The 25,772-nt window shown below is 40.3% G+C and overlaps 1 protein-coding gene across 6 annotated transcripts in view; it reads right to left on the bottom strand.

Moving 5' to 3' along the window:
* Positions 1–25,772, bottom strand: part of CARMIL1 (capping protein regulator and myosin 1 linker 1) — a 193,889-nt gene that overhangs the window by 17,254 nt on the left and 150,863 nt on the right. For 4 of the 6 annotated variants that reach the window (XM_057414782.1, XM_057414778.1, XM_057414776.1 and 1 more), the window contains 5 exons: positions 23,505–23,654; positions 10,374–10,391; positions 6,245–6,311; positions 5,739–5,935; positions 1,531–1,637 (listed from right to left, as the gene is read on the bottom strand). In XM_057414782.1, the coding sequence (XP_057270765.1) occupies positions 1,531–1,637; positions 5,739–5,935; positions 6,245–6,311; positions 10,374–10,391; positions 23,505–23,654 (539 nt within the window). The remainder of the gene's footprint in view (positions 1–1,530; positions 1,638–5,738; positions 5,936–6,244; positions 6,312–10,373; positions 10,392–23,504; positions 23,655–25,772) is intronic. The other 2 variants (XM_057414781.1, XM_057414777.1) reach the window with 1 other exon arrangement.

The raw sequence follows: 25,772 nt of genomic DNA on the forward strand, positions 1-25,772 counted from the left end.
TTGATAACTCACGCTGACTTTAAAACATTTGCTTTTCTTGCCACATCTAGTTACCCACTAACACCTACCATTCCTTAATGGATGTCACATACAGCACAGAAGCGGTCATTCCAAGTTGTCTGGAAATCAGCCTCGCTTTCTCATTTATTTATGCAAGTATTTGTGTGTGTCTCTGTATGTATATGCACAAACATGCATGAATACAAGAACATCTAGATTTGTGGTCCTGTAAATACACAACCAGCTACAAAGCAACTGTATAAGCTGTATAATTCTTCTACAAAGCTGAAGGAGATATATCTTTCAGATGAATGAATTGTCTAAATCTGGGATACTAAACCTTGATCAAACATGTCTTTAACGTGTTTCTGAACCAGCTTAAATCTACTAAATCATCTACTATTTCAATCATCTATCAAAACATTGCCCAGCAGCAGTCCTTACTAAACAGAGATGCCCATGTGCACTACTAGCACTGGAGAGGAGATCCCCAACCAATACAAAGCCCTGCTCCAGCCCTAATGAGCTCCACTGAAGAATAAAATGAAGGCAACTGAATTACAGAAATACACCTGAATCAGTAACTCCCATCACACAGTATATGTCCTGGGTTTAGCAGTAGCATTCATTTTTCTCCTTCTTGGTAGCTGGTGCAGCGCTGTGTTTTGACTTCAGCCTAGGAACAGTGATGATAATACCGATGTTTTCAGTTGTTGCTAAGTAATGTTTACCCTAACCGAGGACTTTGTGAGGCTCATGCTCTGCCAGGGAGGAGGGGAAGCCGTGAGGAAGCAGAGATGGGGCACCTGACCCGGGCTAGCCAGGGAGGTATTCCATACCACAGCACGTCATGCCCAGGGTAGGGGGGAACGGGGAGTTACCCGGAAGGACACGGGCTTCTGGGTTGGACTCGTTTCTTGGCCGGTGGTATTGTATTCTCTTCCCTTATTATTTTCCCTTATCATTGTTGTCGTTGGTGGCAGCGGTGGTGATTTGTGTTGAACACTGGTTACTGGACTGTTCTTGTCTCAACCCGTAGGAGTTCCACTCTTTCAATCCTCCTCCCCATCCCTCCGGGAGCAGGGAAGGGGAGAGCCCCAGGGGGGGCCTTGATTGCTTCCAACCCAGCACCACTCACTGGGAGTGAGTGAACAAGCTGTCTGGCTAGAGTTTAAACCATGACAGTTCTTTTTGGGCACTCACCAACCCAGAAGTCAAAACACTGCACTGCACCAGCTACCAAGGAGAAAAATTGACTGCTACTGCTAAACCCAGGACAGTATATTAAAGCAATTTATTACAAAGTAGCAGTTTTTAAGGGAGGGTAACTGAATTCACAATGCATTGATTATCAAGATAATTTCTGCCTTTGACTACAGCAACCCTGGATATTGGGAACAGAAGTCAAACACAACATAGAAGTGCTATGTGCCTGTCTACCAGGATGGTTTTTGCTTGTTTGGTTGTGGGTTGTTTTTTTTTTATTTATTTTTAGAAAATTAAACTTAAAAAAAATAAATTTGAACTTACTTTGAATCCATTTTTGTCACTTTCTTAGTGAAAAATTCATCCACGCCTTCATCCACTCTCCCCATGAGGCCATTCTGATCACCTTCTGGAGGTACTCCAGCAGATACCTGAAGGAAGAGAACACTTGCTCTGGTATACAGTAATCTAAGCATACTTGCTTCAGTGATAATAACTGAGAGTTAAGACATTATAAAAATTGTGTGAGCCAACCAAACCTCAGTGTGGACAATGGAATCACCACTGGAATTCCCCTTCCCTTCAGTGAGGGCAGGTGACGCATTCCATCAAATGTGAAGCAACCCAGAATATCAGTGACAAATTGCATACTGCAGTGCATGAGATCAGGCATTGAATGCCTTGGGCTTATGAGAATAGATCAGTAGTTCAGCTAGGAAATTAAAAAGGGAGTTAAGACATCCTGATCATGTGGTGACCTGAGGAGAACATTTTTTCAGCAGCTAGCTGTACCCCCATTCAGAGAAAAAACTTATGTTCTGGATTTTGGATTTAGAGATCCAGAAATAGAATTCCAGCAGGCTAACAAAAAGCCTTTTATAGTCCATTCAGTCCAGCACTACCAGAAGCAGAGACTCTAAATACAGAATCAGGTGTTTCACTTTAGGAACTGAACACAGATATTTGCTGAGTGTCTGAAAACGGCGCACCCACTCCCCTTTTTTGTTTTCAGTGCCCACATTTTGAATGTGGGTGACAGAAGCACCTAAACCAGGCTGATGTAGTAATACCTGCTGATCACAAAGGCCCTGTGAAGATTAGCTTGTGACTCTGTAGCCTCCTGAAGATGAAACATGCTGTCTCCTGGGAGGATTTCTCATGTGGTCTGGCTCCTCTATGTGGCTTTGATGTGGAAAACTGCTAGTACCAGTAGAGAGAGTTCCTTCCATTTAAATGCTGTATAGAAACCTCTTAGGTGACTACAAAGGACTCCACAAGACCCAACCCAGCTGTATTCTTGGTAGTACTAACCACCAGGTATCGGACTGCCACAAAATAGCAGGGTTTGTAATTTAAAACAATTTAAATCAAGGAATCTCTTAGTTGCCACAATAACTAAGAATAATCCCAGCTTCTCTTTTCAGCTGGAATGCACACTTTTTTCTATACCTCTAATAAGAAAAATGAATACTCTTAAAAGCTGCAGTTAACATCAAACCCAGACTCCATTAAGCCAGGACAACGGATGTGCTTTGACACATGCATGAAACTTCTTACTCTTCACTACTGAACCTCATTAGAAACCAAGTATTTACTTTCTTATCAAACAACAGTTAATATTTTATGAATACCTGCTGCAGCAATGTAATACTGATCTGAAAAGAGCCCACCTGGAATGACTCCCTTGTTGCCAGCTAAACTGTGTATTTTCTATTAAAAACCAGTTTATTCTAAGAAGCACAATGACTTCTCAGACCTCCAACTCTTGCCACCTTTGGGGTTTTCTGCAGAGAACTTGTTTAGCTGGAACATCTGACACTAAGCAGCAATGCATATGCTAACATCTGGGTTGGTCACACCAGTGTTGCTTGTCTCAATGTAAATATTTACCTCCTCAGTCAAAAACAGCTGACATTGACGTTTCAACCAAAACACATCAACCAACAGTGGCTGACACATTTCAACAGAATGAGACACCATTTAATATTGATACTGGAACCCTCCAGATAGTAGGAACAAACATGGAAGTATCAAAGGCAAATGCATCTCCTGAAGGAGAAGTAATAGAAGAATCCAATGATCTGCAGCAAATGAGGTCTACCTCAAAACAGAAACTAGTTTGTACATGAAAAGCAACAAGTTCCTAAAAATGTCCTAAAGACATACACAAATGTTGAGAGCCTAATAAGGTCCTCAAAGCACAAGATTTTCCTAGAGATATTTAATGTAATGCCCTTTAGTGATCAACATTCATGGAAAGGACTGAGCTCTGGTTTATGTTTTACATTCCTAATGCTAAACAAACCAAAATAGTTTAGTTTTCATTTGTCAATCCTATTATTTTTCTTAGCCTAGGTTTAAAAGTGAGCCTTGTCTGTTTCTTTATTAAGGAAAAAAAACTGGCTTGGAAGCAGAACTAAATAAAATGAATCACAATCTCTTGCATACTTCCGAGATTCACCTCTTTGCTGTACTAAATCTTCACACACGATAGAGGAACTCATGAGGTTAAGATCCCACAAAAATCTGAACAATAAACAACTGCTTCATCGTACTGCTTCAAAACTACATGGGGATGAGTGGTGTTAATGTTCCCCCTTTTTTTTAATTCCCTCTGAACACTCATTTCAGTAAAAAGTGTGACAAAACTATAAATCTTAATTCTGCCCACCCACCCCATGTTAGCTTTCACTCCTCCCTTTTTTCTCTTTTTCCCTTTTTTCCTCCTTACATTTTTCAGCAAAACCAGAGAAGTACAGCTCTGACCATCAGAGACCCCTTTAATCACTAAATGGAAATAACGGGAACAGCAAACAACCCTACAGATCTGCTTTAAGCATTAGAAAAGGTCAAGATTTTGCCTTGCTCATTTCACGTGCTTTTCCTAACCACTGCTTTCTGTAGTCTCAAAGTGACAAAACCAGAAGCAAATGAATTCTGCAGACAATGCCTCATGATATTTTGTGCATTACCTGTGAAAGCTCCAACTACCTCCAAAACAATGACACAGTCCACTCATTATTCTGGCCTTCAAAATTCAGCTGTTTCATTTTTGGAAGCATCAAAGCAAACACCTTAAGTCTTTCAAAAAGTTGTTTAGACTTGTTATGGGGTCAGAAATAGTAAGGAATTAAATAGTCCATAAAAACAAGACAGGGACAATTAAGTTTAAGTGAAAAAAGTTTCTTTCAATTTCTGCAACTAAACAACCCCGATTTCCTAAGTAATTCAATGTGGATGAGCATTCCCACCAGATTGCACTATCATGGGAAGCAACACTTTTCCTCAACGAGAAGTAAGCTTTTTGTTTCTGTTGAGCAAGATATTGCATGTCCTAGTCTCATGCCTGGTAGTAAAGCACTTGCTCTCTCCCATGCCCCCACTCCTTCCAAACCCCTGTGCAGACGGCATGGGATGCATTGAGTAGTTTGGAAGAGAAGCAATTGTAGCAACTGGGAAAACACGCGTGTTCTGCATAACTGAAACTGGAGGAAGTAAACACAGATGTGTTTTTACTACGATGTGGAGAACAGTCCATCCTTCTGCTACCTCTACCCTTCCCCATATAGCACAAGGGAATGGAAAGTTGGCTTGAATATCCCCCTCTGCTTGAAGGTTTCTGCATTTCCAAATGGTGCAAAAAACACTCTATCACCTGATATGATCTTTCCAGCATTAGGGAAATTTTCAGTGGTCTTCTCCGTTGACAATTCTTAGCAAGCAGGAGAGGCCACAGGCATTCATTACTAGGCAGCATAACTCAGAGAAGCAATGGCTGCCCCTTGATAAGGGTTACTTATCATATCAGCTGTGCTCTGTTGCCATGAGATAGCTCTGTAACTCCTCCAGATCTGTCCTTACATACCCTGAGGACATACCACCACAGAAATAAATCTTTATTGATGTGGTATGCCAAGGAAATGGAACTGTGGGAACTCCTCACACATATTCCTGGGTTCACACCAATGCCTTTTGTAGACACAGTGCTCTTCTGTTTTGCTTTTCTAAGGCAGGCTCCAGCATGAAAAGCAGATCTGTGACTATGTAGATTTGCTGGCCCAGACACCATCTTTAGTTAAGGAGCTGTGGGAAGCTGGGTGTCACAGAGTAGCTCCTCTGAGAGCTGACAGAAATAAAAATTCATGCCAAGTTACCATGTCTTAATGCAGGCAGAAAAAAGGATTAAGACTTAACAAAACCTTGCAGTATAATTGAAAAGTCTCATGATATTTTGTGCATTTCCTGTGAAAGCTCCAACTACCTCCAGAAACTGCTTCCATGTAAAAACAAAAACAAATGGAAAAACAATGACACATATCCTGGTTTTAGGCTGTGTCAAACAAGAGAAAAAGCTTGTAATAGAGATTGCTCACTGAAAGACATGAATATCAGAAGAAAAATTAAGTAGTCGCTTATGGCTTTTAAAACTTTAACAGGGGACTTTAAAAACTTGCATTACATTGCAAGGCCTGACTCATGGCAAAAAGCAATCAACAGATGACATCGCCAGCAATATTTTAATGTGGACTCACTGCTGCTTGGCTCGGCTGTTGCTTTTTATTCCTTTTGGGCCTTAATTTTGTAAAGTGTTCCAGTTTTCTCCCTTCTTCTGAGGGTAACTCTGAAATAAATCCAGAAGTTCGTTTGTCCGGCCTGCTGGAAGGAAATGGTGGGTCTTCTATATGGATAGGTACTTCTTCCAGTGCTTTATCTAGATCAAACTCCATTTCTAAGAGAAATCAAAACTTTCTAATTAGAGTTAGCATGCTACTTAAAACAAAAGACAATGCCATTCCTCTCTTTTGTGGTAAATAGTTATAAACACATTTAAAGAACTCACGTTTGTGAGCAGACAGAACACTGTGAGCAAATATTTACTACCAAGTACACTAGCAGAGTCACAAACCAAAGCAACCAGTGTGGGCCTCAGATGCAATCCAGAGAGAGGGGGAGTCACCTGTGCTTTTCAGTCAAGAACTACCTACTAGAATCTCAGGCAAACAAGGAAGGGAAAAGGTTTTAAGATATTCTCACTTACCAAAAGCTCTGGACACTGGGCGGAGCATTCTACTGTGGATGCTTTTCCTTTTTGATTTAGGAGTCATCTATCAACATAAAACAAAACAAAAATTACCCTAGCAGACAGAAGACGTGACAAAACACCCTTTCTTTTTTATCTGACAAATCAGTTCTTCAAGCATGCATGTAATTTCAAGATATGGTTAGGTTTAACACCAGGGGGGAATGTCTTTTTTTCCCTCCCCTTCTTCAACATGTAGAACTTTTTTCTAAATTACCATTTTGTTCAACTCCGTTTTGAACAGAATCAGGGAGATAAGTTTATTCTTCCCATTAAAACCACAGGCTGTACACAGGGTGGTTATTTGATTTGTCCAAGCATTAACGCATTGATTCCCAACTGTAAAACAAGGGAACTATTAAAACCTCACCTCTGCATTTGAGATCATGAGGCACAGAAAACTGAATTACTTTGTCAGGTACTGCACAGTTAATGACAGTAGCAGGGACAGTTTCCTCCTTGCTCTGACTTAATTTTTGATACAAAACATATTTCCCTCAGTTCATTTGCTAGTGACAAGTGATTAAAATTCAGCTGTGGACACCACCACACAGCTCACTAAACTTCCCGAGCAAAATGCAGTCTTGGAGCACACAGACATTCTTCAAAAAGAAAAAATACTGTGTCAGTGTTAGCAATATCTCCAGCAAATACTTGACTTCCCTGGGCTTTAGATAGGCTGAGAATAGGTGGAAAGTTACCTCATCACAGAGCCAATGCAGTTCCTGAAAGGTATGTGCTATTATTCTTCTCATGTTCACATTCCCAGAAGAAAAGAAGTATTTTGCCTTAAGAGCACAAATACCCAAGACTTAAGACCCGAGTTTGTTATTTTTGGAAAAAAAATTGCCCTTGTTTTCTTGCCTGCACTCTTCTGAAGGTTTGCATGGCAAGAAAGACAGGTTTGCTACATGCGTCACCAATTCCAAACCTCCTAACCTTAGCCCTGTAAGACTTTCAACCAAAAAGTTGGTTTCAGGGTTTCTAAAGAGTTATTTTAAAATGACTCAGCTCTGCAAAGACAGGCTCCTTTTGTGGTACTTGCTGGCTTTAGTGACAATCCATATACTTGCTAGACTTAAAGTCTCATGGCTTCAAACCTGGACTGTCCGTCAGGAAGCTGTTATAGCTCAAAACTCATTAACAGAATTGTTAATTAAGTTTAGTAGTATCAATTATATATGAGCCAGAAAAGATATAGTTGGCATTGACATTTCAGACAAATCATGAACTGTTAAGATAAACATCTGTTAGTTTTCATGTATGGAAAGTTCAGTGCACAGACTTACATGTACTGAATTCATATTCCCATCCAAAGTAGTCAGGAGGATTATTATGCCACTATTCACATGCTCAGGATTATGACAGACTTTCATAGCAGGAAAGTTATTACCCATCTTCTGAAGACCAGAAAAGAACTTGAAGACTAGAGAGTGAATAGTGATAGCATTGTCTGCACAACAGAGCTCTGTTTTTATTGCCATGCATACCGCTGAGGTAAAAAGAGACAGGTTTCCACTTCCACATTTGACAAGCATCAGCAAATGATACAATTTCAAGAACAACCAGGAAATAGCTTGCCACCTGAGCTGACTTACCCTGAAACTAATGAGGAAGGAAAATGTTACTGCATCAAAAGGTCAAACATTACTTTCAGGGTTACCAATAAATTAAATGCAGTGGATCTGATGGCAAGTGGCTGCAGAGGTGCTGAACTTTTTCACTCAAAATTGCAGTGGGTTGTGCAACTGATAGGCAGCTGGACAACATCTGAGCTGCACACCTCAACAGCTGCCAATCACCCAAACCTGAAACAACCACAGGCATCCACACCTCATGTAAGGAAATGTTGAAGCCGTTCAGCATTTCGGGAACAGCAATTAGGAGTCACCATCAGTAGTCCCTGGTTTTATTTCCAGCCATAGCCCAATTCTCTTGTCAATGTTTACTTGCATGCATTTTGGTCTGCTGGCCACTCTTTTGGGTGGTGCAACTGAAGATTACATCTAGTAGGATAATGAAGCAACTCATGCGCTAGAGAAGGTCAGAAAGTAGGGCAGAAAACAAGGCTGATAGGAGACCTCAAATCACTCAGTAACTTCACAGCCAGTATTCAGAGTGCTCCTGGATGAAGACAGACAAGCTGAGAGCTGCATTGGCCCAGGGCAGCAATGCAAAACAACACAGGGCAAATTCTGAGGTTCCTGTGTAGGGATTTAAGCACTCCAAGACATCCCTAAACAGCCAGGAACACAATGATTTCATCTTCCTTCTCAAACAAGAAAATGCCCCCAGATGACCCTGCAGAGCTTGTGCTGATGCTCATAAGCTGGTTGCTGGACCACTGCTGTAACTTACTGTCTGTCAGCTTGGCATGATCCATCAGCAGCTTGGTTGCTGGGGATAAAGGCAGAAGGATAGAGATGCCTCCCATTTGCTTTAACAGCATGAATAACAGCTATACATACACTTTTATTTGAAAAACAACTGTTTTCTAGCCTGTTTAGAAAGTGCACAGATGAAAGGCTTCTTGCCAAGTGAACTTTCTAGATCACACACAGAGCAAAATGGGTCAAAGCATTAATTTAAATAGGCCAGTGTGCTCTTTTTACAAAACATTAGACTTAATCTCAGCTTAATATTTCCACACAGTATGCTACAGCAGCACAGCACATGTCATTACTAGAGGAGATAGCTGAATTCTTAGGAAGAGATCTCTACCTCTCCCTAGCCTTAGACCCATTTCCCACAGTTCATGGAAGTAGTTCAGGTCTGGCAGATGCACACTTTTTGCCTTCCCAGCATCTCTGGCCACGCAAGAACAATGCGTCTCTCCTGCCTTATATTTCACTCATGCCCTTTACTATTAGTATCAACCTCCCGTCCTTCACTTCTTCCACATCTTTCATGGGCTTTCAATTTTAGCATAACACCTTCTGAACTTCTTCCTTGCACTTCTGTGAGCATACTGTACGCTGCCTAGCAGAACAGATATAAACTGCATCTCTGAGTGCTGGGAGACACTCTTTGAAGTCTGTGCCACTGAGATCTCTGGAGGTGGCTCCACAAAGGAACCCTTCTGCAGGAGATGGGAGCCAGAAGATCTCCATCATGCTCCCAAATAAGGGCTTATTTAGTTAGACACTCTTCACATGTCCCACCCAACTTTAAACTCCCAGGATCTCTCACCATGATCAGTGTCTCAGGTTCCTCTCTGCTGACTCCCTTACTCACAAAACTACCTGGGCTCTCCTGAGGTTTTTCTTTTAAATTATATTATCAACTGTGGAAGAACACTAGTACCTTGGGAATTAAAAACAACAAATAAAACCAGTCTGAGTGCTATAAAGCAACGTGCTTATAGCAGCAGGTTCTCCAATACTCCACATTCTCTTATTATACTGATGTTTGAAATTACTCTCAGTGCTAAGGGATGTGATCATTTCCATGTTTTTCTCCTCCTCATCCAATTTATATTCAATTCTATTAGATACAGGGATGCTCTGGGACCCTCCTGTCACTTCCCTTTCAAAAGATTTCAAGCAAACTAATGCACAATTTCCTCCTCCATCTTGAAATTCAGCTCCCTTCAACTCTCCTTCCTGCAGAAACACTAATGGCTAAGGGTGACAGCACAAAAGGTGAGAACAGGAGTCAAAAGCTCAAGGTGATTCAACTGGACAAAGAAAACACAACTGACCAAACTGAGATAACCCCTGACATCTCTTCCAACCTAATGGCAAAAAAGCCATAGTTTATGCCCATTTTTAAGCCATTCTTTCATTAAGCTGGATGATGATTATCAATAGATTTTCTGAGCACCAATATTTGTGCTTATGAATCCAACATCAGCACTCTGCTTTGGTTTAGTCTTAAAGACAAGGGATGCTTTAAATTCAGATGGTATGCTAAGCTGAACCTTTTTGTAAAATCCAGTCTCACCCCTGAACTGATGCCTATTTCATTTGTAGGTGCAGAGGGATGACACTACAGTCTCCCAGGAGATTTACAAGGCAGTACAGAGGCAAATGGAGCACAAAAACGTAAACCAGTAGGCCAGAAACAGCAGAGCTAAAAAAATACTTACACTTGTACAGCAGAGAGTCTCCATGCAGCAAAAAAGAAAGGAAAAAGAATATGAATGGGGAAGACAAAGCAATAGCAGTTCTCAGGAAAGGAGGCAAAACCAGAGTCACCAAAATAAAGAAAATTAAAGCCAAAACACTTAGAAGTCTTAGCAGGAAAGGTGACATGCAAGAATGGGGCAAAAATCCCTTGCATTTGGAGGGCTATACACTTCATTTTTCCATGTTTAACCTATACTGGGACAAATTCAGGTTTTCAGAGGCTTGTTTCCAATACATGGCACTCACCAATGGTGCCAACCTGCCACCTACTGTCCCCCTGTAATGTGGTTTTAATTTTCCCGGCATCAGGAGTGAGAAAACCCCTGTAATTCTGTTATTTCCTAGTCTGAAGGAAGCTTCTGAATTAAAAATCTGCAGTTTTTTATGGAAAGAAGGAAAAGAAGGAAAAAAAACCCCAAAGCTTCTCTCGAAGCAATAAAAAAGGATGCAAGTGTGTTCTCTTGAGGTTTATATAAACTTAAGCCAAAGCAACAGTATTTCTCTTTCTTATAGGGAGGCTTAGAGGTGCAGGCTTTCGGCACTTTTGGCATATTATAAGAAAGTCAGCCTATGAATAGCGCATGACCTTCCCTCTCCCCTTGAAAAAAAACTAAAAGAAAGGAAGCAATGCCGTATCCCATCTCGTGTGGCACGTAACCAGTCATGCCCTTCCTTAACTTAGAGTAATAAAAATCAATTATTATAAATGTGGTTTTGTCTTCCAAGTTGAATGAGTACTACTGCTGTAACAACACTGCTGGTATTAGCAGTGTGTTTGTGGCAGAAGTCAACAGCCACTGTGTGGATTAAACTTCAAGGCAAGGAAGTACTGCATTTTCAAATGGATATCGCACCGGCATTTAATTATCAGCAGAGAAAACAGACTGTGCATAACATGAACTTCAGAATGTAATTGTTGCGGGGATATTAAAGTTGGTTTTTCAATGCTTCGACATTTTCAACAATAATGATTCACTTGTCACAGTTCATACACTTAAGGTTAACTGTAGCTTAAATTTTTAAGATATGATGGGCTATCTTTGAATAGCAAGAACGGTGTTCTTGCACACAGCTCCACTTCCTCTATTTTCCTGCTGTCCTCGGGTTTGGTTTGATTGCTTTTGTTTGTTTGGGGCACCCTTTGTTTGATTTTTATTTTCTTTTACCTTCAGAAACTTTGGTTTTATGCAGTTTTTTTCAGCTAACAGCGGTACAGGCAAACCTCCTCATTACTATCATTTTTGTATGCTGTCCACACACACATACACTCTTACTCTGCTTCCCTGCCAGAACCCATGTTCTCTCTTCTCTTGCCTATCTTCTGTAATACCATTCACTAGGGCTGCCCTGAGGTTGCTGGAGAGACTGCAGAATTCAGAGAGAAACATTTTAAAAATAAATTTCCAGCACATTTCAAAAATAATCTGCACCATGGTTTCTCTCTCAGACAGCATCCATGCGTTCTGTGTATTTAATTCAGGGGTAGGAAAAGTACTTACATTATACAAGCGGCTGGAAAGGTGATTAGGACCAAAGTGCAAAGTGATACGTATATAACAGGAAGCAATCCCAGGATTTGGGGGAGTTTACAGTCTATGGTCCTGATCCATCGAGGGCTTATGGATACTCCTACTTTCAACACTTTAGTGATCTCACCTAAGTGAGTGTGACTACTGAGTTGATTAAACCTTAAAAGGTGCTAAACAGCTTGTGAGTGGGGGTAAGGAGGGAGAAGGAGGAGAGGGAGGCACACAGCAGGCAACAGGTTAGACAAGGAAGCACCACCAAGCAAAGCAAAGCCTAAGGGACTTGCCTGAAGACACCATGGAATCTGGCTGCTCTGCAGATGCCAGTCTTCAGACCCTTGAGATACCACAGACCATGAGGCCACCCAACCCTTCCCTTCACTTCACTTGCACTAAGCATAACTGCAAAATAAAGTGGTCTGCCTCCCAGTGTACACAGGCCATCACTAAAGACAAAACACCAGTCCACAACCAGAAATCCCAACCAAATTCACGCGAGCAGAACCAAATCAGGGAATCGTAACAATGTGCCGACGTGCGAAATGGGAATGAGCTGTCAGAAAAAAATATTTGGAAGGATTCTTCCAGGACATTTTAAACCACTGCTAAATTGTTTCAGCTATATGTGTTTTATGGGGTAAGAAAGAGGAATAAGAAAACAGCATTTTATCACAAGTGCTTGCTATTTTGTTTTGCTGTAAGGAGTCCTGACCTGTAAAACTGCCATGACACCATTCCAGTCAGTCGAACTTCTTCTAGTCTCTTACCTTTGGCAGATGTGTTACACATCTGTTGACTCATTAAAATAAATAGTAATAAAATCATTAATAATAAATCAACTTCAGGTATTCTTTATAAATCAGAGCAGTAAATTGACCAACCTTGTCTTTTTGCATATTAATCTTTGGACACGCAGCTGTCTCATCATCTGTATAGAAAGCCTCAGAAACAAGATAATCCATACTTGAATATAAGGGGTTTACTTGTTTATTTCCTTCCCTTCCTCAAGAGAATGAGCTGTGGTTCAGAATTAATTCAATTAGTCTCATCTAAAGCAGCCTGACCTTTAGAATACTTTGCACAGCAACATTTTCTGAGAGAAAAGGAGTAGCACTGCAGTAAGATAAACTCAACAGATTTGCCCTTAAGCTCATTTCATTTTACTAGCCAAGAAACCTTTGCTTTTCTGCTTGCTGAGATGTGGCTCATGTAATCTGCAATATTTCACCAAGCATTACAATATATTATTTTAATAAATAATTCTGCTACTGCATTTTTCAAGTCATGTAAAATTCCTGCTAATAAATATTCCTGCATATAAATATCCAAAGCTTTTATTATGAAGAGTAAAAAATTAGATGCATGAATTAAACTGAGCAGTTCTTAAAACTACTAAACTGAATAATTTATTTCATGTTCTGAATTAGTAGCCTGCAAGGAACTGTGCCTGCAACTACCACTGCAAGAAAAAAAGCAATTCTCCATATCATCAGCTCTGTATCATCAGTTCTGTTTTCTACTTGCTCATGAAGAGGCTAGCAGCATCTTCTACAGCAGCTGGGCTTTAAGACGAGCAAAAAGGATGCTTCCAGCTGATTTATTCTAGTTAAAAACTAAGTGTAGAACAAATAGCTGCTGCAGGTCAGGTGGCACAAACTATTTCTTTAAGCCACCACAACCTTCTTGCTTGTGGTTGTTCATTACCTTCAGCCAGCAAATGCTGGTGCAAAAATTACTTTGTTCATGAGCCAAACTTCTATATAGTAAGAAGAAAATGTTCTTAAACTCAGAAAATACAGAGGGGTGCACAACTGTCTCAGATATTCTTTGGCAATTCTTTAAAGACGGCCACCATATGTATCTGGTACCCCAGGGCAATAACATCATTAAAGCAAGTTTGAGGCAAGGTATTCATGAATGGAAGCATTCGAAGTCACATGGGACGGGGCTTTAAGCAATCTGAGTTAGTGGAAGATGTCCCTGCCCAAAGCAGGGGGTAAACTAGATAATCTTTAAAGGTCCCATTCAACTTAAACCCTTCTATGATTTCATGAATGGGGACTGCGCTATCTGCCTGCCGTAGAGCTTCCCAGGACCGAGAACCAACTGCATGTCTGCTTCCTCCCAACATCCTGGAGTGAACAGATACCAAAAGGATAAGTAGAAATCCAGGGAGAAAAAAAAAAAAAAAAATCAGTCATCTTCCCACCATCGTTAGACCTTTTGGGGGCAGACCTGCACTGAAGCAGTGACATTTCAAAGGAGAAACGCTACAGGGAGATGCATCACATTCAATCAGGCACAGTTTACCCTGGATGGGGAAAACCCAGTACTTGAGCTGCTGCTGTTCTGTTCTCTTCTCATTTATTTCAGACATCTTTCCAGCATGCACAGCAAATCTTTATACCCATCAGACTTTGCGAACATAAAAAAAACCAAACCCAACCTGCAACCTTCTGAGCTTTTAAGTCCTGTCAGGAACTACTATAACAAGATATTTCCCTATTAAAACCAGGAAATATCTTAATAGACAACAAGTAAATATTCTAAGACCCTACATGGGAAACAGAAATACCTCAGTAGAGTATTTAAGTTTTGTCTCTAAAACAACCTAACAGAAGAGGTCAATCATAATTACCCAAGACAGGATAGCAAACTCAAAGGTTGGTCTATGGAGTGCCAGCACTTAAGTGTGATACATGATTTAAATAATGCTGCTTGGTCAGACAGGCATGAGGCACTGACACTTCAATCACTTTGTCTATCTTGCATATTCCTTTTTCTTTAACATGTGCTCATTGAAGATTTTTTTTCACCAGTTCAAGTGCTTTTAGTTTCAGATCAGTACTCCAATCCTGTCACTACTGACCTCAAAAATTCACAGTAATTTGATCTTTACTCACATGAAGTAAGATCTTACTGCAGAGATACACCCACCACTTTGCAATGAGGCTTTAGCTGACCTGAATAACATAGAAGTGTCTGTTTACTTCTAAGTTTTCCTCTAATCTGAGAGAGATGTTTTGAGAGGAAGCTTGATAGATTTGCGAATAGGACTGCATGATGCAGTTGTCAGTGACAGAAGGGATAAGATTTGATGACTCAGAAGCTGTCTTCTACATTTTTGGCACTATGTATGCTTGATTTTATGTAGTTACTTAAAATTCCTATTCACGTAGCCCTGCTCATCCTAACCTCCTTTTCCTTGACAAAACATAGCAAAATCTAATGGTAATCTACATCCACTTGCCCTAACAGAGACTTCCACTCCCCTCTTCCTATAAGCGCTATGCTTTATCCCAGAAATATGAGGTATTGATTTTGCAGAGCAAAAAATTACAAGCCTCCTATTCTTCTGGGTGAACTGAGAACCATAAAGTGCACTTAGTGCACGAGACAGACTCGTGCATATGCTATTTTCAGCAGGCTCTCCATGTTTCAGAGTAAATAAGACTCCCCCATACAGTACAGATAAGTAACTTGTGCCAAGTTATTCATTTGAGACACTGCAAGAACCAAAAAACAGTAGAAAGGACCATGCAACCTATATAGAAAACTCCTCAAGCACCTGAGATAGTCAACTTGCCAGATATTAATTGAATCAAGAAGCATTATAGCTGCAGACAGATGTGTGTTACAGAAACAGCACTATTTCAGGTTATTCTCCTGCTACTTGTGGTTGTCCTTCTGCCAAAGATTACAGAATCAAGATTTTGTAACAACTCCAAAGGAGCTCGTGCTAATCTGCCGTGGGAATTTGTGAGTAGGTTCTTATAAACAGAGGCTGTTGAAAGGTGAATTCTGTATCCATTTGTGCTGAACATCAACTGACTCCACAGCTCTGCTGGTAAAGGGGATGACAAAATGCCCCCTGATCCAGACTGTGTAAAGGGTCTTTGTCCTCAAAACCTGTTAGCTTTACCTGAAGTAGGTAAGTGATCCTTGCTGCTGGCTTTGTGGATGAGTGCTGACTGACAGTGAACCAGGTAGGGATAGTCACCTCTCTCATCTGGGTGTCCAGGTACAGCCTGCAACAGCTTGCTCGTGTCTGATGGGGTGACTCTACCTGCAGCCTAGGTATTCAAATGCAGTGGTGAACGGCGGGACTGAGCAGTCAGGGCTCCCACTAACTGTACACTGCATAGCTACATGTTCAAGAAGACCTTTCTGTTTGCCACAGACTAACATCATAGTAGTAAACTCCCTCTTAAAACCACTGCAGGGAAGTTAAACTCGCAAGATCAGTGTTTCAGTGAGTGCTTTGTAACTGAGCTCTCCTTTCAACATGGCTTTTTCACAACATGTGAAATAAAATGATAGAAAATCAGTAAGGCAACTACTGCCACACAGGATGTAACTACTTTAGTCTAGCTACAGATACTGCTGACCGAGAAAACTGGATGGTGCTCTATCTACACTGACTCATGGATGGTGGCAAATGCCCTGTGGGGGTGGTTGCAGCAATGGAAGCAGAGCAATTGGCTGTGCAGAGGTAAACCCATCTGGGCTACTGCATTGTGGTGAGAGTGTAGAACGTGGTGGTGAAGGTATGCCATGTAGATGCTCATGTATATTTTAGAGGGATGGCCCATTGACTAAGATACCTGTGTGTAGATATCAAGACAGGAAACATGAAGGTGATTAATTGGGAGGTATTGGAAAGTGTAGGATCTGGGCATGACATTGATGGTATAAAATAAGGGGTGGATATTATCCTGGTTTTGGCTGCGATAGAGTTAATTTTCTTCTTAGTAGCTGGTACAGTGCTCGGCTATGGTGGTTTCGATTTAGGATGAGAATAATGTTGATAACACAATGACGTTTCATTTGTTGCTGAGCAGTGCTTACACCAAGTCAAGGACTTTTCTGCTCTTCGTAACACCTCAACAGCGAGTGGGCTGGGGAGCACAAGAAGCTGAGAGAGGATACAGCCAGGACAGCTGACCCCAACTGACCATAGGGATATTCCACACCATAGGGCATTGTGCTGAACAATAAAACTGGGGGGGGGGGGGGGGGGAAGCTGGCTGGGGGACGGAAACCCGCCTCTCAGGGACTGGCTGGGTATTGGTCAGTGGGTACTGAACAACTGCTTTGTGCATCACTTGTCTTATACATTCTTTTATCATTATTTTCCCTTCCTTTTCTATCCATTAAACTGCCTTCCTCTCAACCCAGAGTTCTACCTTTTTTCTGATTCTCTCCCCCATCCCACTGTGAGGGAGCAAGAGAATGGCAGTGTGCTTCTGATACAGAAGTGCCACCATGCAAACAGAACACTCGGCTGCACTTCACAATTCTCGTTCTAACCTAAGCAGAAAACAGAATCCTATTTTACACTATTTTTTTTTTCTTAAGATAGCATGTAGTGCTTAAGACATCATGTAGTGCTTTAACAGAAGCAGTTTATTACAGCCTTTACTTCATATTGTGCAAATAATGTACCCTAGATTTTCAGAGACGGCTTTGAACTCTTAAGAAATCTCAGTTGGTTTAAACAAAACATACTATATATCAATTAATTATCCATCATCTCCTTACACTCAGAGACCAAGATAAAGACACTGAAAGCCAGGTTTCTCGTAAAGCATTTCAGCTGGGAATATGTAACCCTAATAAGCCTGAAAGTGACTGCACTTTGTAGTCTATACAGGTAACAGGCATTGAACACACACAGATAAGGACCTCCAAGGGCAGCAAGGATGCTGCAAAACTGTATCTAGGAATCCAGGAATAGATAGGTAACATATATTCACAATTAAAATTGATATAATACCGATGGTGAGGCTAAACACACAACTTACAAATAAATAAGGGATTTGCAGGTTCTGCAAAACTGTCACACTGGCTCTCTTCACCTCTTACGTTCTCAGCCGTAGCACTGCATGCGTAGGGAAGGGCTTAGGGAGCACACTGGCACTGTGCTGTGCCCCTCCTGGTGATACTTTCATGAACTGTCCTGGTTTGGGGTGAGTCAGAAATATTACTGGACTCCCACTGAAGCAGATTTGCTCACATGCCTGTGATGAAGCCTTTTCAGAAGCCAAGAATACTCTCGCATACCATAATGCCAATTCCTAGCTTCCCACAGGGTGCTGTATTTACTACACATCAAAGGCCCATTTCTGCTAATGTATACAAGAGAGAAACTCATGTGTCACAATCAATTTAATCCAGCATTCATCCAGGCTGCTGCCTTTGCCTTCATCCCTGCCTGCTTGTTCTTGCCGCTCAGGATTTGTTTTGTAACTCAACCAGGGGACTAGTCTGGCTGTAAACAAACCTGGGAAAGAAATCCTCCATAAAAAGCTTAATTTTCAGCTGAACCAATTCCCACACTCAGTTAATAGTGAGCCTGTGATAATACCAGTACAGGTGTGAGGGTGTGGGCAAGAAAGAGTGAACTGTGTACTGGGGAAAGTGGAAATGCTCTTTTCAGCAAGAACAATGATTTTTCCTGGATTAAGCCAGGCACAGAGCTAGAGCTTTATTTATAGCACAAGAGAACAGGGAATCCAATAGGAACTAGGGTGTTACTGCAGTAGGTGTTTAGTCTTTCATCCAACAAGCTGTCTATGCCTGAGAAAATTCTGCTGCAGCTGAACAGCAATGGGAATCAGATGTGGAAGAGCTTCAGGGCATACTGGAGAATATCTGCTTTATTTTAATTTCCTAGAGTATCAGCGCACATGTAAATGAGTCTGTACCATGATTTTCTCCTTCCTCCAGTGAAAACAACTGAAGGGGTTTCTGTTGTTTTAATTCTGTTTTGGATGAGGGAGTGGGGAGAGAAAGCTTCCAGGTGGTACTTTATGAGTTTTATTTAAAATACAAAATAAATTCAGTTCTGGTGTGGTGAGGGAAATTTCTCCTTTTTCTCTGAAAACACTGAGGTTCACATGCTCCTTGTCTTTCAGAACCCATGGGTTCATAAGTCTTCACCTCAATACTGGACTAACCTGCTAAATCTTTGACAATGGCTAGTTCGAACATTCCCAGGAAAGAAACATACACCATCAATCTATAGGAGTTCTGCTACTTCTGCAAATTTTATTCTCCACTGTACAAGTGAAATCTGTTGCTCAATAAAGACTAAAACATTAATATATTGCTCATAGCCTATTAAAACAAAACCAAAAACAAAACCACTAAACAAAACCAACAACTGTCCTCCATCGAAATGAACCATTTCTATGGTTAAAATTAGAAATAGATGAGAAATGGCCAAGATTCAGCATTCATCAGAGGCAGTCATTTTCTATTAGCTACAAGCATTTTTGCAAACATGTAATTTACCATCCAAGCATTTCAATCTGACACTGAAAGGCCTTAAAGAAGATTTATAAGCAGACTGGTGTATTACAACCTACAATTCCTTTATGTGTTTCAAACAATTTCCTACCATACCGCTTCATAGTGCAAATAACTTCTGCTTTGCTCTAAAAATGATACTTATGGCAGCTGTATGCTTGTTACTATCTACAGCGATGAAATTATACTGCTGAAATGGATATTTGAAAGATGATGAGTACATGGATTTCTAGTAAAAACCTATTTCTCCTAGAACTTTTATTTAAATAGCGACTCTACTCTTGTGATCTCCTGTTTGCACTCTGAAAGCCAAACAAACATTCCAACAGCTAATTAAAAAAAACCACCTTAGAACATAATTGTTAAACACAATCTAACAAAGATGCTCCATTACCTTTTGGTGGGAAATTGAGCACTATTTAAAATCTCTCACTTCCGCAAAGAACTAACGGCTGTGACAGGATAAAGTACAACTTTATGCAAAATTAAATCCATTAGTATCTACCTAATCAATTACACATGCCAAGATACATGATATTCAATCTCAGTAAAAAAAGGATGCTTTATTTAAAGTTAGTTTTAAAATGTATGTATTAATTTAAAATGTGTCACACTTGTCATAAAAAATTTAGAGAAACCATCCTATTTGATGAAGTTAATTCATGACTGAGTCTAAGCTCTGAAAATCAGGACATGATTCTTTCTTTAACCTGAGAACAGTAAGTAATCTTCTGCATAAAGGTTTTTCTTTCAATCTTACTTGCACACAACTTTTATCTAATTACTTATTACCATCAATGCAGCCCTAATTAAACATAGACAACTAAGCTGCAGATTAGGGAACCATCAATTTATTGTACTGCAGCTCAGGGAGGTGTCAACTCTCGGGTTCATAATGTTCCAGCTATTGCGTCCTACACTGGACCACTCAATAGCTCCCAATGTTCTTCAGAGCTCATTTAACAGACTAGCAAATTCTGGTATGACTGACAAAACTTTCATATTATGGGCTCTTAGGCCATCATTAAAGGCTGGATGAAAATCATATCCGTAGTTAAAGCTAATAAGCTTTAACTGCACACTTGGTGTGTAGTTAAGTCCTAATTCCCACAACAAAAAAATACTAGAAATAACATTTTAAAGTCTCTTTTTTTCCACGGCAACTGACTTGGAAATGCTCCAAGCCACAACTACTCTGTACCCAGCTTCAGAATAGGTGGGCAAGCTGTGAAACGCATAAATGCCTGTTTGTTTGATCTATCACCAGCAGCAGTTTCAGATCCCTATGCTGCCAGTCCAAGTTTTATAAACAAACCTTCCTGCCTTCCCCTTTCAATCTGCATATAAGACCAAATAGCTCATAAGCATTTTATTACAAATACACCTACCTCATTCATAGTCATTCACCTAACTACAGTGCTGCATAATCTACCTGAAACCACAGAATCAAAACTGAACTGGGATCCATTTTCCCCCACATTGTTCAAATACACCTTCAAGGGAGGTTGGTAAATAACAACATGTTGTTGCATACCCTGCCTCAGCTAGAATACTAGCTGAGTATCAGCTTGCTGAAGAAAACAAGAATGAAGAGAACCAGCTTGCTGGAGATAAATGGGTTTGAAAAATGAATCCAATTTTGCAAATGGAAAAAAAATAGCTACCCCAAAACGATGGTCCAAACTCAGTGCCTCTCCTGTAAGACCAAAATCTCTTCTTCCCCGGACAACCTGACAACCAGCTGGAGCAAACTGATAGACAAGGCAAGTTTTTCCTTGCATCCCAGCAACCTGATCAGCCCCATCCCAGGTTCTGTATTTTTTTGGCAGTTAAGAGATTAGATTCCCAAACATGCACACCACCAAGCTGAAATTCAAGGTTTCAGGTTTGAGGTTTGCAGAACAGAATACTCAGCAGGTGCATCATCTACTCACAAGACTAAGATTTGTTCATCACACTTTGTAATGCTTAGGAATTTCCAATGGCCAAACAAGGCAGCGTTCTGGACTAAAGCTATTTTGGAAGTGGGATCTACATAGCTGTATCTCATCTAAGACTGAAAATAATTATAGTTCATAAAACCACATGCTTCTCTTTCTAGTAAAATCTTTCAGCAACATATCTGTTTCCTGCACTAAGCGGCTCACAAAGCATTCACTGATGCCCCTTTCAGAAGGATCCTTATTTCCATGCAAATATCTGTATGACACATCTGCCACAAATCCTCTCAATTTTTCTAAGACAATATCTGAAATCCATAGGATTTTCCTATAGCAAAAATGCATCACTTGGAAAATGCTATCTTTGAATTTCTAACTCCACCCCAAAGATGCATGAAATCCATTCTTAAGATGCTTTTAGTTGCAAAAACCTCAGATAGAACACTAGCTCCATAAAAATCCCAGTATTACTCTGCCTCCTGGGGCTATCCATATATTTTTTTTTACAACAGCAACCAATATCACTTTCAGCCAGGATGCAAAAAGCAGCTCTTAAAAATGGATCACAGTTTTTAATGAATGGATTCTTTAGCATTAAGATTACTGCCTCGTATTTATTTTATGCTTCATTCTCTTCAGAAATCATATGTTGATGAGAATCTGTGTCACAGAGGTATTTGAATCTCTGTTCAAGAAGAGGGTGAAAGAACTGAACGAAGAGAGATATAAACCTTTCTGAAGATAAGTACCGTTAGCATCTAATGCATCTTTTACAGAGTGTAAGCATTGATACATTTCTATTATTTTAATATAACCAAAATGAAAGATAGCAGCATAGCAATAGGATCCTTTCATATATCCATGGTGATACAAGATAAAGACATTCTCAAAGAATTATTATTCTTAACAGGCTGCAAAAATAAATTTCAAGGGGAAGAGTGGGGTATCAAAGTGAGCACTTAGCTTATTTTTCTATAAATGAAGCCAGCATGTAAAAATTAACTTAGAGGTACAGGGTTCAGATGCCACACATTTTACTGGGAAGTCTCTCTCCCATAGGACTTAAGGCTAAAAATGACTACTGAATGTTGGCTACAGAACGCTTCTGGAACCTGACAGTACCAGTGATGAGCGAGATGATGCCATCAGCAATACACACCTCAAAGTGACCTGTGATGTCCAGACAAATAGTTCACCAAATCAAATATTGGTGAAGAAGGAGATTTGGAAGGGAGAGAGAATGATTTTTAATCTGGTATTTCCAATGAAGGTGTGTTTTTGTTCTATACAGTTACGTGAGAACAGAAGATAGCTGCTGCAGAAAGGAGCAACCCTGCTGTTCCTTCTCTCGAGCTGTACTCGTCTGACTTTACAGTAAGTCTACTCAGGGAATTGAATCAATAAAGCTTCTACAAAAAGACACAACCCATTTTTATGCCAGTTTAGCTTCCTGGGAAAGGCAGGAAAGCAGAAGAGAAAGCCCATCCCTTGCAGCAGACACCATCTATTACACTGACTAATTTCTAATAGAGACGTGCCCCCTGAAGTTCCTGTCCGCAGTAGAGTTCCTCAACAGAGTGAGCTGGGTGGAGGGGGGTCTGAGGTTGGAAACAGGTAGAAAACCATTAATTTCTAATTCTGTGGATTTACATCTCAAAGAATCATTATATGACACGGAGTAATCTTTATAATAGAAGTTTTTTAAATTTTTAAGAATTTTATAAAGTACTTCAGTGATTTATGTTCAGCATTTTTACTGAATCTCATACTCTTAAATCAATTACTTTTGAAAAGCTTGCCCTCCAGGATCACTTGCAGCCCAGTCTCAAGGTTTTAAGACTTCCTCCATACATTCAAAAGCTACTTTTAAAGAAGCCAACTTCTGTTCAAGGTCGATAATACAACTTCCAGGCAGAAGCATTTTTTGTCATGGCTCAGAGGAATCCACATCAAGCAGAATGAAGACATGGATTTGTGTTGTCAAAGGACAGCACGATCCAATTTATTCCTGCAACTAAAACCTCTGTGAAACTGTGGCCAGTGGGAGAGGTTTTAGTGTATTAAGCTTGATTGCAGCAATGTAGACAAGGGATAGGCCCTTGAATAGGTACCAGAAAAGGAGAAATGAAGGGAAAAGCTTTTCCTTTGCTGAACAGCAACATGCAACTCAATGTTCACAAGCTAACATTTATTTTTTCTACAAGACAATTCCTAACTTCAGTTTCCTGATAACATGAAATTGCCAAATGACATTTGGAAAAGCATTTTTTTCCAGTTATTTGCATGCTTAACTGGGCAGAGGAATGTGTCTTACCATACAGGTGTCCAGGTCCTCCAAACGTTCTATCTCTGTTAATTCCTCAACTGTGATAACAGAGCGTTTAGTTGGTTTTTCTTCAGCTAACTCAATTTCCAGTGATTCCTGCTGTGGAAGTGGTTTGCCACGTCTGGTCAAATGGTCAGCCTGGAGGCAAGGATAAAGACAGGAGCACATCAATCAAACTATTAAAAAAGGCAAACCAAACCCAACCAGAAAGCTTACAGAACTTAAGTATTCACAGATCCTAAAAGGCCAATTACAAAAGCAAATCTCAGTTGTGTGTGTGAATCTTCACACAAGGTTTGTTTCGGTTTTCTGTTGTTTTTTCTTTAATGGAACCCCTTCCATCACTGTCCTGGGTTCAGCAGTAGCAGTCATTTTTCCCCTTCTTGGTAGCTGGTGCAGTGCAGTGTTTTGACTTTCGGCCTGGGAACAGAGCTGATAACAATAATGTTTTGGTTTGGCCAAGGACTTTGTGAGCCTCATGCTCTGCCAGGGAGGAGGGGAAGCCAGGAGGAAGCAGAGACAGGACACCTGACCCAAACTGACCAAAGAGGTATTCCATACCACAGCACGTCATGCCCAGGAGGTAACTGGGAGTGAGCCGGAAGGGCTGGGAGACTGCAGGGTTGGAGGAGGTATCGGTTGGTGCTTGGTTGGGCTTGGGGGGCGAGTTATCGGTCGGCTGGTGCTGAGGTGTTGTATTCTCTTCCCTTGTTATTTCCTTTATCATTATTATCATTGGTGGTAGCAGTAGTGATTTGTGTTATACCTTAGTTACTAAACTGTTCTTATCTCAACCCGTGGGAGTTGCATTCTTTTCGATTCTCCTCTCTGTCCCTCTGGGAGTAGGGGGAGGGAAAGAAGGGGGGGGTGAGTGAACGAATTACCTGACTGGGTTTAAACCACGACAATCACACATTCTAAGAGGGAAGAGATAACATTCTAATAGGAAAAAAGAAAAAGATCAGATAAAAAGATGTCCTACTTTTGACTTATAATAGTATTATGGGACTTCCTCAGCATTTATTCTGCCTTTATTACAAAGAAAACAAAGGGGTGGAAGAGAAGCTTTGTCCAGGACAATTTTGTCTGTTTGTTTGTTAAGGTTTTTTTTTATTTGTGGTTTGTTTTGTTGTGGGTTTGTTTGTTTTTTTAATTAAATAACACAAAGACCAGTACAATTTCAGTGAATACACTTTTCATAACTATTAGATGGCCAAACTGTTAGCACCTGCTATTCAAAACACAGGAGAGCTTTGTTAAATACCTCACTTCTGTTTCCCGGAAGAGTTAGGTTAGGGCTACCATAAAAAAAGCAAAAAAAAAAAAAAGTTATTTACTGATATATCTAAGGGATAAGATTTATTTTTTTTAAGTATCAGAGAGGAAATACTCTAACAATAATAAAATCCATTCTTAGACCTGCATAGCAAGAACTGTTACTAAGAGCACAGAGAATGCTATATAAACCACATGTCAGGAAAATGATGAACTATTTCCTAGTTCTGTTGCTAACAAAAGATATTAAATAACATCAGTTAAAAGCAAGTATTTGAAGATCAGCTGGCCCAAATCAGTTAATCACAGAAACCTTCAGAGACAGCTAGGGAGAGCTGTAGTCCACTGCTTAACACTAGCATGACTCTGGACAACCAGTGGATCGCAGTCTGTTAACCATGAAAAGGAGTAAACAGATGACCTGAGACAATTATAGCTCACTTAGACTAGTGTCTACTCAGAAAAAACAACTGGAGAGCTCTTATGGATTTCTCTTCAATCACACTAAAAGGGCTCAAATAATAATTAATGCTAATCATCATCATTAGCAAACTCAGGTCTTGCTGAATATGTTTTACTTTTCAAATTCACATCAAACACTGCTGTGCCAGTGTAACATACACAGATATTTGTACGTGGCTGAAGTATTAGTATATGACACTCCAATTTCAGGAGCTGGCACAGAACTCCATCAGTACATTTACTCTTTCTTGTATTAAGAACTAGCTGCCAGCTCTCACACTGACAATTTAGATAGGAGCTCCTCTACCGGCATCTGTTGAGAATCCTACTCTTTAATGTTTTCAATAGTACTGTACTATCTGAAATAATCTGCAGCTAACAAACACAGGAGAGTTAAACAGTGAAGAGGACATGTTCCTGATGCAGGCCAAAATGGATCACAAAGTAAATCAACTCAAAAAAAGAATGTACAGACAATCATTCCTTAGGAACTAAGGCAACTAGCTATGGACACAATCG

Source organism: Pezoporus wallicus, unplaced genomic scaffold (genome assembly GCF_028554395.1).
Source record: "Pezoporus wallicus isolate ANWC-B61680 ecotype Strahan unplaced genomic scaffold, APGP_CSIRO_Pwel_v1 contig_2, whole genome shotgun sequence".
Lineage (NCBI taxonomy): Eukaryota > Metazoa > Chordata > Aves > Psittaciformes > Psittacidae > Pezoporus > Pezoporus wallicus.